The following is a 13034-nucleotide window of genomic DNA, read 5'->3' on the forward strand; positions in this document are numbered from 1 at the left end:
GGAGGAGTGTCATGAGTTCGAGGCCACCCTGAGACTACATAGTGAATTCTTGGCAGTCTGGACTAGAGTGAAACCCTACCTTCAAAATCCAAAAATAAAAATAAATAAATAAAACAACTCTTAGGTAAATTTAATGTGTTTACTCTTTTGTGTTTTTTTTGTTTTTGTTTTTCAAGGTAGGGGCTCACTTTGGTCCAGGCTGACCTGAAATTCACTATGTAGTCTCAGGGTGGCCTTGAACTCATGGCGATCCTCCTACCTCTGCCTCCCAAGTGCTGGGATAAAGGCATGTGCCACCATGCCTAGCTCTAATATGTAATATTTTATGTGCCCCATACACTAGGTTTATCCAGGTACTACTACAATAAAAAATGAAGTTAAAGTGTTAATGCTTCTCTGCCAACTAAATTTATTTTATTGTTTGTGATTTATTTTTATTAACAACTTCCATGATTATAGATAATATCCCATGGTAATGCCCTCCCCCCACCCCACTTTCCCCTTTGAAAATCCATTCTCCATCGTATCCCCTCCCCCTACCAATCAGTCTCTCTTTTATTTTGATGTCATGATTTTTTCCTCCTTATTACGATGGTCTTGTGTAGGGAGTGTCAGGCACTGTGAGGTCATGGATATCCAGGCCATTTTGTGTCTGGAGGAGCATGTTGTAAGGAGTCCTCCTCTTCCTTTGGCTCTTACATTCTTTCCACCACCTCTTCCACAATAAACCTTGAGCCTTGGAAGGTGTGATAGAGATATTGCAGTGCTGAGCACTCCTGTTACTTCTTTCCAGCACTATGATGCCTTCTGAGTCATCCCAAGGTCACTGCCATCTGAAAAGAGAACGTTCTCTACCAAAAGTGAGAGTAGCATTAATACATGCATATGAACATTAAGAGAAGTGCTTACTGGGCAGTTTGCTAAGCATAGTATATACATTTATCCAGACAGCAGCAGACATTACACCCCTAGGGCTCATGACTACCCCTATTTTAAGTTTTCAGCATCAGGGAGGTATTCCCTTCCATAGAGCAGGCCTCCAGTCCATTTAGAGGGCAGTTGGTTTTCACCATGACAGAAGTGCCACTCTTGTGCCCGTTGGCTCATTTGGCCTGGCCAGCAAAATTTAAGACTTGCTGTGCCAACTAAATTTAAACAAAACTTCACCTCACCCTGCTTTGCATCTAGATACACTATATATAATATATGTTAGAAATCAGATTTATGTAACATTATTGTTCATGGAGAAGAATCTTCCTTTAGTGCAATACTAGGCAGCAGAGGAGATGGAAACCTTTCTGTTGTCCACAGGTAACATGTCGAAATATGTGACTGGTCTTTTACAGCACAATACTAAGGTTCCTATCTTGTTAATGAAGTATTTAAAAGAAGCATAACAAAACCAAGGTAAATTTAAGTTTAATGTTAAATGACAGTGTTCAGAATAAACTTTCATTTACATATTATATAGCATACATAATGATTTTATGTGAAAACCTTTTAGATAGAACAATGATACTTTTAAATAGCCATAAATATAATATCAGAAAGTCATAAATATTTATATGGACCTATATTACAATTTTACGACAAATCAACACAAGATAAAAAATAAAGTTGCATATGAAGTTAATTTCTGATGAAACATATGAATGCTTTCCTAATACAATACAAAATGTGTTCATTTCCTACCTATACTACAAGATTTGTCACCAAAATACATTCTGCTCTTTTTTTTTTTTTTTAATGCAGGGAAAATTCCTCATATTTTCATGAAACAAAAGAGAATGTAATAAAGTACTTTTTTCTTATGGGACACAAATCCTGAAAAAAGTTGAACAAAAATGTTAAAAAAAGAATACCATTTCTTGTTTTGCCATCTTATCTGTTTGCTTGCTTGCTTCCTTGCTTGCTTGAAGTGTTTGGATCCAACTCAGTGCTTTACATAAGCTGGCAAATGTTATATCACTGAGCTACATCCCCAGCCCAATCATATCATTTTAAAATCTAGTTCTTCCCTGAAATAATAAATATCTCGCTCATGTGCAATTTCTGGACAGAAACAGTTTCTTGTTTAGTCCTGCAGTGCATCTTATAAATTGAAATGGTGGGAAGTCAAGGGATATTTAAAAATTTTTTGTGAGAACTGGAGAGATGGCTTAGCAGTTAAGGCACTTACCAGCAAAGATGAAGGACCCAGGTTCGATTCCCCAGGCCCTGCATAAAGCCAGATGCACAAGGTGGTGCATACATCTGGAGTTTATTTGTAGTGACTGGAGGCCCTGGTATGCCCATTCTTTCTCTATCTCTCAGCCTCTTTCTCTCCCTCTCTCTCAAATTAATAAAGATGAAAATTTAAAAATATATATTTTGTGACTTTTATTAATGTTAAAGTATCTTTTATCCACAATGCTTACAAGTGTTTTAGATTTCTAATATTTTTTTTCCAAGTTAAGTTCTCACTCTAGCTGAGGCTGACCTGGAATTCACTATGTAGTCTCAGGCTGGTCTCGAACTCACAGTGATCCTCCTACCTCTGCCTCCCAAGTGCTGAGATTAAAGGTGTATGTCACTACACCTGGCTGATTTCTAATTTTTTTCAAATTCTGGAATATTTACACACACATACACATACATACATACACACACACACACACACACACACACACACACATATATATACACACACATACATGTGTGTGTGTGTGTGTATATATATACATATATACATACATATATATATATATATATATATATATATATATATATATATAAAATTTAAAAAATTTAAAGAAAAGGACCCAAGTCTAAATATAAATTATATTTCATATATATTTTATACATACACCCTGAAGACAATTTATGTAACATTTTTTAATGTGCTTGCATTTTGGGTGCTATCACATAAAGTAAGGTGTAGAATTTTCCACATGTGGCTCAAAACCACATTTCACACTGGAGCTCAAAAATTTGTCAGTTTTGAAACATTTCAGATTAGGGAATGAGATTTGTCTTGTTAGAAAAAATAAGAAGTGACCCAAAGAACTGTATGGACAACCACACTTGAGATATTAGTTAAAAACTAGACTGAAGCAGACCAAAAATGAACCCAACATGGCTCAGGGAAATTTTGCGAAAGAGGGGGCGGAAAGAATGTCAGAGTCACATGTTGGGTCATGATATGCAGAGACATTTATCGTACCAATAACTGTGGGCTAACTCCACGTTGCATGACCCATTTACATCAACAAGGAGGGGCCATTGATAGGTCATGGATGAGCCTAAACAATGGTACCAAAGTGCCTGTATTTGCTGAAAAGAAAACTAATAAATTAAATTAAAAAAAAAAAAAACAACTAGAGGCCATTCCTATGAACCAACTATTTCTTTTCTTTTTTAAAAATTATTTTCTTCATTTATTCATAAGAGAGAGAGAGAATGGGTGCACCAGGGTGTCTAGCCACAGCAAATGAATTCCAGGTGCATGTGCCACCTTGTGCAGCTGGCTTACATGGGACCAGGAGAACTGAACCTGGATCCTTAGGCTTCACAGGCAAATGCCTTAATCACCAAGCCATCTCTCCACCCCAACTATTTATTTTCATTCATCTACATACAATGTGGTTTTCCATTGAAGATCCAAGTTTGAATAAAGTATATATTTATTACCAGTAAAAACTATATTTATAGAAACATTAAATCCAGGGTTCTAAATCATCAAAAAAAATATCAAGATACACATCAGGCATACAATTATATTTTAATTTATGTAGATAAAATACACATGAGGCCTGTTACATGGGGACATAGTGCATTTCAATTAAAGTTAACAGGTATTACCTAGCAAATATGAACAATTTAATGACTGCCTCTATTACCTATTAAGATAATAAGATCTATTAAGATGTCAATGTCCATGATTAAAAAATTTGAACTTACACTCCTAGCCGACTGCTTTCAATACCATGGAATAATTTTTTTTTAATTAAATATTTTATTTTTATTTGAGAGAGGGAAAGAGGCAGACAGAGAGAATGGGCATGCCAGGGCTTCCAGCCACTGCAAACAAACTCCAGATGCATGTGCCACCTTGTGCCTCTAGTTTATGTGGGTGCTGAGGAAGCACACCAAAGTCTTTTGGCTTCACAGGCAAGTGCCTTAATGGCTAAGCCATCTGTCCAGCCTGGAGTAATTTTCTTTACAAGAGTGCTAAATGGCTAACATTTCTGGGTTGTTTAAGTATATCCAAACACAATAAAAATTATTTTAAAATAAAAGTTATGATTTAGAGGTAGAGCAAAAATTACTGTTTCTTTAAGTTAAAGGGAACAAAGACATAAAATCAATGTAGGAGAATATTATTGAAAAAAATGCTTGCCTAAAAGTCTTCGTTTTACTTTGTTATAGTTGGTATGTGGAATTAAGAGATCAGTATAATTACTGCCTTTGAACATTTTGTTTCTGGAAAAAAGTCTTTCCAAGTTCATATGTACTAATCATAATGGCACAAGCAGGAGCAATTTTAACTACACGAGGAATTAGACCTGAAAAGAGAAAAGAATATTTCCTTAGTTTTTAAATATGTATGTTACTTGGCTTTATCAATGGTGACCAAATTAAAGTGATGGATCAAAGCCTGCTAATAACATTACACTGGTAGGAAAGAAAAGCTATAATTCCTTACTCCCAAACTCCTTACCTCCAATTCCAGATCATACCGAAAGTTTCCTTATTGATATTACCCTATGATTTAATATTTAAGTTAAATTTATAGCGATGATATTTAGGAGAAAACAATAAATATGGAATGTTAACCTGTATCTTCTTCGTACAAGTAGTTTCAGAAGATGAGAAACTTAAAATGAATGATTCTGTTCAATAATTAATAAAAGCAACTATTTTACCTGTAAATAATCCAGAAAATCCATTTTCAGCAACAATATTCTTCATTATAGCCCAAGTTGACATATGCAAAGGCACAGAAACTAAATGTTTAAAGAAAAAATATAATGGAATAAAAATCTCAATTTAACAATTTCTAATATACTTAGTACATAAATAATGCTACTTATTGCTTTGGGAATATATCATTCCTTTATAACAAAACAGATCTGTGTACCTAAAGGGCAGCTATGTTCAATCTTTCTTATTTTATTTTGTTAAAATATGGTCTCACTAATAGCCCAAACTACAAGTTGGTTGCTCAAGATGACCTCAAACTTACAATCCTCCTACCTCAGCCTCCCAAGAGATGGACTAACAAATGTGAGCCAACATACCCAGGCTCAATCATTTACTACTTGGTTTCTTTAAAAAGATAAAGGCCCCACATTTAAAGCTGTATTCATCTGAATGTAACCAAGGAGGGATTTAGGGAAGACTTTTTTTTTTAATTGATGGGGTTGTTTCTTAAAATTGATAGTATTACTGTGTATACCTTTTCTCATGTCTGGCAAATCTTTTGGGGACTGGAGAAATGGTTCAGTGGTTAGGTGCCCTTTTGTCCACAAGCATGAGGACCTAAGACTGCCCAAGTTCAAATCTCCAGAGAGAATTCCAGGTCTGCCTGAGCTAGAGTGAGACCATACTTAGGAAAATAAAAAGAAATAAGGCAGGGATATAGCTCTATGACAAAGTGTTTGCCTCATGTGCACAAGGCCCTAAATTTAATCGTATTACCACAAAAAAAAAAAAAACAAGCAACAAAAAAGCAAAGAGGGCTGGAGAGATGGCTCAGCAGTTAAGGTGCTTACCTGCAAAGCCTCAGGACTCGAGTTTAAGTCCTCAACAGCCATGTAAAGCCAGATGCACAAAATGGCACATGCATCTGGAGTTCATTTGTAGTGCTTGGAGGGCCCTGGCACATCCATTCTCATTCTCTCTCTTTCTCTCTCTATCTCTCTCTCTCTCAAATAAATAAAAATTAATTAATTTTTTTAAAGTAAAAAGAGAGCTGGAGAAATGCTGAGAGGTTAACAGGTTTGCCTGCAAAACCCTAATGATCCAGGTTTCATGTCCCAGTATCCACATAAAGCCAGATGCACAAAGTGGCACATGTATGTGGATATCCTTTACAGTGGCTAGAGGCCCTGGTATGCCCATTTCCTATCTATCTAAGTCTCTTCTCTCTATCCCTCTCTGCTTGAAAATAAATAAATAAAAGGAAAAAAAAAGCTGAGTGAGGTGGTGTACACCTTTAATCCCATCACTGGGGAGACAGAGTTAGGAGGATCACTGTGAGTTTGAGATCACTCTGAGACTACATAGTGAATTCCAGGTCAGCCTCAGCTAGAGTGAGACCCTAACTCAAAAAAAAGAAAAAAAATCTCCTGAGGCCATATAAAATAGCTGGGTATGACCTCACTCCTGTAAACTCCAGTACTGCGAGGAAGCAGAAACTTGAGAAACAAGGGAGTCCCATAAGCTTTAGAATCAGTAGAAAGAGACCCTGGCTCAAAAACAAGTCCAAGTGGAAGACATCTAATATTCTACTTTGTCAGTATAGGCAAGTGTATGGGGCACTGCATGGACACATACACAGGCATACACCACAAACATACATACACATAAACCTGAGTGAACCTACATATACACATATTACCTACATGTGTGCACCTACACACACACATTACCTACATATGTGTGTGTGTATGCACACACACAAACACACAGAGATCGATAAAGGAAGATCCCTAGGGCTAACTAGCCAACCAGTACAGTCCACCTGGTGAACTCCATGTCAAAGAGAGAACCAGTCTCAAAAAAAAAAAGGCAAAATCCAAAGCAATCCTGAGAATGACACCTGAGGTTGTCATATGACTTCCACACAAACATATACTGGCATGCACACACACATAATAAAAGAAGCTAAAGATCAACTCAAAAGGGCTGGAGAGATGGCTCAGCAGTTAAAGGTGCTTGCTTGCAAAGCCTGATGGTCTAGACGGGTTTGATTCCCCAGTACCCATGTAAAGCCAGATGCACAAAGTGGTTCATGTGTCTGGAGTTAATTTATAGTGGCAAAAGGCCCTGGTATGCCCACTGTCTCTCTATCTGCCTCTTTCTGTTTCTCAAATAAATAAATAAATATATACATATATATAATTTATTATTTTTTATTAACAACTTCCATGATTGTAAACAGTATCCCATAGTAATGCCGTCCCTTCCCCCACCTTCCCCTTTGAAACTCCACTCTCCATCATATCCCTTCCTCCTGTCAATCAGTCTCTCTCTCATATATATATATATATATATATATATATATATATATATATATGTATATATATGTATAAAATTTATTATTAATTTGACAGGGAAAGAGGAAGAGAAGAAGAAAGGGAGAGAGAATGGGCACGCCAGGGCCTCCAGCCACTGCAAATGAACTCCAGACACATGTGACCCCTTATGCATTTGGCTTTTGTGGGTACTGGGAAATCGAATTTGGATCCTTTGGCTTTGCAGGCAAATGCCTAAACAGCTAGGCCATCCCTTCAGCCTAGTCTCTCTTTTTCAAATAAATAAAATATATTTGTTAAAAATCCAACTCAATAATAAAGGAATTAAATGTTTACATATGCTCATAATACCAAAACAATTTTTTCAGTGATTTTTCCTAGTCTTTATTTTAATTTGTATAGATTTATAGATTTATTTTATTAACTTCTAAGACTATTTACAAAGAAAAAGATAAAAGTGTTATTATGTTGAGGCCGGGCATGGTGGCGCACACCTTTAATCCCAGCACTCGGGAGGCAGAGGTAGGAGGAGTGCCATGAGTTCGAGGCCACCCTGAGACTACATAGTGAATTCCAGGTCAGCCTGAACTAGAGTGAGACACTACCTCGAAAAACAACAACAACAACAAAAAGTTATGTTGAAATAGATATGAAAACAAATTGCAGGAAAAGCCATCACTATTTCACTTTTGCCTTAGGGAAAAAAAATTTCTCTTCCCAGCAGGTAAGAGACTTAAGTGATGGCAATCATAAACAGGCTCTTATTTTATTTTGTTTGGGTTTAGAGTATATATTTTTTAGGGTTTTTTTTTTTTGAGGTAGGGTCTCTCTCTAGCCCAGGTAGATATTACATTCCAATAGTATACATGCATCTGTTTCATTAAGAAACTTTAAGGTGTAAGGAAAACAATCTTGAATCCTTATTTCACATATTCCCAACAACATCACAGAAGAACTAAAAATGACACGTTTAAAATGCTTCAAACTTACTTGTATGATTTTCATGTGTCCAAAGTTGTGTCTGTTTTTGTGTTTTTACCACATCAAATGGTAATGTTGCAACTGCTGCAAACTACCAAAAAGTAAAATTAACTTCAATCTTTTTATTTTTCTTAAAATAGTTAACAATTCCTCTAACTGATCATTACTTAATAAAGATAATGATAAAATCATATTTATACTGGTTTAAAATAAGGACAGATATATGTAAAGGAATGTTTGTATTAAAGGAAACAAGATATTTTTTATGTACTCTTCATACAATCTCAAAGTAAATAGTCTGAAAAACGTTTCTTTCTTTTTTTTTTCTAAGATCACTCAGCAAAGGTAGAATTCCAATCAGATCCCTGATTCCAAAACCAGCATTCACAGTTTATGATGCTGCTGTGTGTCTCATTACTCCCTTACATCACTGTATAGTATGTATATGAATGTGTGTAATGATTTGTTTTGTTTTTAAGAAAGAATCTCAGATAGCCCAGGCTGACCTGAAATTCACTGTGTAGCCAAGAATAACCATGAACTTCCCTCTACTGCACAAGTCTGGGATTATAGGCATGTGCCACTCTGCAAAAAATCTCTAGTATTGTACATAATAAGCATATAACTTTTTCCAGTCAAATAATTATAAACAATTACATAAATAAAAATAATTTTAAAAGTAAACATTAAGTAAATAACGAATGGACTTTGTACTTTTAGTAACACATATGTATGTATGCATATTTATCATGTACTTCTTAATGGGTTTTAACATATATATCAAATTAGGTACAAAAAACAAACTCTAAAATCTCAAAATTAATCCAATTTAATATGTACTTCTATATTTTATTGCCTTATATAAGATGCCTCTTTTTGGAAAAAGGAAAAATTACTTTAGGAATGTTATCATATCTGATACAATATCCATGTAAAGTAAAACCTGATCTCCATTTTTTATTTTCCAGTTCACATATGGACCACTATGTCTATAAAATGCTTTTTACAAAATAACATTTTATTTCATTCCAACAATGTGTTGAGTTCTTGAAATCAGTTTCAAAGATCAAAAGAAACATAAAATCAGTTATCTCCAGATCTGATATATATTTCCTTTGACTCATTCTAAGTTATATTGTTTAGACTATTATGTTTTGTGACTGTTATACTTGTGTTCTTTTCTGCTACAGCGACAAATCTTTAGGTCAAAACCTAGCAACATTTGTAGGTTATTAAAAATAATTTAAGCTGGGCTGGAGAGTTGGCTTAGTGGTTAAGCGCTTGCCTGTGAAGCCTAAGGACCTCGGTTCGAGGCTCGGTTCCCCAGGTCCCACGTTAGCCAGATGCACAAGGGGGCGCAGGTGTCTGGAGTTCGTTTGCAGAGGCTGGAAGCCCTGGCACACCCATTCTCTCTCTCTCCCTCTATCTGTCTTTCTCTCTGTGTCTGTCGCTCTCAAATAAATAAATAAATAAAACATTTAAAAAAGAATAATAATTTAAGCTGAGTGTGGTGGTGCATGCCTTTAATCCCAGCACTCGGGAGGCAGAGGTAGTTGGATCACTGTGAGTTCGAGGCCACCCTGAGACTACATAGTGAATTCCAGGTCAGCCTGGGCTAGAGTGAGTGAGACCCTACCTCGAAAAACAAAAAAAAAATTAAAATAATTAAAATAAAATAATTTAAAAATGGGCTGGAGAGATGGCTTAGTCATTAAGGCGTTTGCCTGCAAAGCCAAAGGACCCAGGTTTGATTCCCCAGGACTCATGTTAGCAAGCTGCACAAGGTGGCACATGTGTCTGGAGTTCATTTGCAATGGCTGAAGGCCCTGGTGAGCCTATTCTCTTTCTCCCTCTCTCTCTCTCCCTCCTTCCCTCTTTCCTCCTTTCTCTCTGTCAAATAAATAACTAAATAAATTTTTAAAAAAATAATAATTAAAAAATAAGTTTTCTATGTTAAGCAGAAATAGTAAAGCAGAGTCTTAACTCATATTACCATATAGTTGGTACATCTTGAAGCCATTATGTAAGAATATTAATTTCTTTTTCTGTACTAGTGTGGTTGTGATATACTAGACTGTTACAGGTGAGAATAAAAATTTAAATTTTGGCCAGGTATGGTAGCACACGCCTCTAATCCCAGTACCCCAAAATCAGAAGTAGGAGAATTGCTGTGAGTTCAAGTCCTACCTGGGACTACAGAGTGAGTTCCAGGTTAGTCTAGGCTAGAGGGAGATCCTATATTGAACCTCCCGCTATATACATATATATATATTGGGATGGGGAAAATGCTCAGAGGTTCAATGCATTTGCTTACAAAACCTGCTAGCCCAGGTTCAATTCCCCCTAGCCACTCACTTATAGATAGATACACACACACACACACACACACACACACACACACATTTATAGTGGTAAGAAACCCTGGCACATTCATACACATAAATGCAAAAATATATTTTTTTTAAAAAAATTAAGTTTTGCATCCATAGCAGTGACTTTCTTATCCTAGGTGTCTTGTAGAACACTATTCCATTTTTTTCTGCAACTTTCTATATCACTTCATTCTGGGCCCCCATCTCCCCTTTTTTTTGGTTTTGTTTTTTCAAGATATTGTCTCATTCTAGTCCAGGCTCATCTGGAATATATTATGTACTCTCAGGCTGGCCTCGAACTCACAGCAACCCGCCTATTTCTGCCTCCCGAATGCTGGGATTAAAGTCGTGAGCCATCATGCATGGCTCATTCTGCCCCTTTAAGGTAGGCTTTTGTATATATGTATATGTGTGTGTGTGTGTGTGTGTGTGTGTGTGTGTGTGTCTGTCTGTCTGTCTGTGTGTCTGTCTGTCTGTCTTTCTCTGTATGAGCATACCTGGGGGTCTCTTGCTGATGCAAACAAATAATCATCCTGCTTTACCTGGGTGGCTGGGGAACTGAACCCAGGCCAACTAGCTTTGCACGCATCATTAAAGGTGTGTGGTTTTTACTTTTCAGACAAGGTTTCATTATGTAGCTGACCTTGAATACAAAATCCATATGCTTCCACCTCTCAAGTACTAGGAACAGACTTGTATTATTACACTCAGGTACTCACAACACATCAATGTTATGCTGTATGTAAATTGTAATAAATTCATTTTGGATTTGTAACATTCAACAAAATATTTTAGGGCCACAGTCATGATGCCATACATCTGCATGACTTTCCACTAAATGGAGGAGTGCAAAAAGATGAGCTTTTTAGTACTCAGAAATGATAATTTGAGATTTTTCCTTTCATGATTCAATTTTCTTCAAAAGTCAAAATTAAGAAGTACTTAATAAACTAAATTATTTCCAAAGAAAGAGAAATTGACAGCAGACAATGGAACCTCTTGTAATATGTATATGAATATCACCTAATCATGTCTATTAGCATGTACTTACTAAGTTAATGAACTGTATAATGTACTCTATAAATAATAAAATGCTATTTAATTATAGTCACGATCATACTTATAACTATGTAACAAACATAAAACTTTCTCAGAATAATGTTAATGTATTTATAATAAGCAAAACAAATACAAAATAAATTTTAAACATTTTTTTTTTTTTGACATAGGGTCTCGCCCAGGCTCACTTGGCACTCACTCTGTAGTCCCAGGCTGGCCTTGAACTCACAGAAATCCTCCTACTTCTGCTTCCCACATACTGTGGTTAAAGGTGTGTGCTACCATGCCCCAAAAATTTTAAATTATTTTTATGATTAATATTTTCTTAAAATAGTGTGACAAATAAAATGCTTAAGTAAGCTTTAAGGCAGTGCAATTCAAAAAGCATTTTTTAATATATGAAGTGCTACATACTTTGTTCTCATACAAAAATTACCAGTTTGCTGGAATATTAACAACAAAAGAATAAACTTACAGAACCAGACAATGCCCCTGAAGTAAAGTTGATCATAAATGTCGGTTCATATAAACCAGATTTCTCACACAACCACTTCTTTAAAAATTCATAGTTATACCAGTACATTGCTATAAAAACAGAGAATGAAATGAGCACATATTTAGAAATAAAATGTGGACGTTGAACAGTTATGACATTATAAATGAAAAACAGAAATTCTATCATTGATTTACCCTGCTTTATTCTTTAAACTAGGTAAGATTTAAAAGAGGGACTGAAATTTTAAGTAGCATTCTAGCAGTCCTATGAGAAAATAAAAATAGAAACTTATACATCAATGAAGTAGGAGCATAACTGAAAATTCTGACAAGGACCATTAGGAGAGAGGAAAAGTATTGCAATCTACTGATGAACACAGGTGGAAAAACCCAAACAGACAAAAGCACAGAACAAAGCCAAGAAAAGCAAAGTATTTATAAAAGATCACCCTTTATGACTAGGTTGGGTTTCCCACAAATGGAAAGGATAGTGAATCCAATAAAACTTTTTAAGCTCATTGATAAAACTAAGAATGGAATTTCAAATGCGAAAGTGTGGGGGCGGGGAGGGAGGGAATTACCATGGGATATATTTTGTAACCATGGAAAATGTTAATAAAAATTAAAAAAAAAACTATAGGGTAACTAAATTGTGATGAAAAGCATTTGATAAATGTGACACATTCAAAACAAACAAATTCTTAGAAATCTAGAGCTAAAAGGGTATTTTGTCTAGTTATGCATGAAAAACTTATGGCAATAATAGTAATTATTATCACTAACATTTTTTTGAAGCAGGGCTTCACTCTAGCTCAGGTTGACTTGGAACTCACTTTATAATTCGCTCCAGGCTGGCCTTGACCTCGGTGATTTCTTTACAATGAAGAAA

The 13034-nt window shown here is 35.6% G+C and overlaps 1 protein-coding gene across 5 annotated transcripts in view; it reads right to left on the reverse strand.

Moving 5' to 3' along the window:
• Window positions 1-3707: 3707 nt before the first annotated feature.
• Window positions 3708-13034, reverse strand: part of Slc25a40 (solute carrier family 25 member 40) — a 48619-nt gene continuing 39292 nt past the window's right edge. For 4 of the 5 annotated variants that reach the window (XM_045160510.1, XM_045160511.1, XM_045160509.1 and 1 more), the window contains 4 exons: window positions 12126-12235; window positions 8229-8310; window positions 4905-4985; window positions 3708-4544 (listed from right to left, as the gene is read on the reverse strand). In XM_045160510.1, coding sequence (XP_045016445.1) covers window positions 4438-4544; window positions 4905-4985; window positions 8229-8310; window positions 12126-12235 — 380 coding nt within the window. In that variant the 3' untranslated portion in view covers window positions 3708-4437. The remainder of the gene's footprint in view (window positions 4545-4904; window positions 4986-8228; window positions 8311-12125; window positions 12236-13034) is intronic. The other variant, XM_045160512.1, reaches the window with a different exon arrangement.

This window comes from Jaculus jaculus, chromosome 10 (genome assembly GCF_020740685.1).
Source record: "Jaculus jaculus isolate mJacJac1 chromosome 10, mJacJac1.mat.Y.cur, whole genome shotgun sequence".
NCBI lineage: Eukaryota > Metazoa > Chordata > Mammalia > Rodentia > Dipodidae > Jaculus > Jaculus jaculus.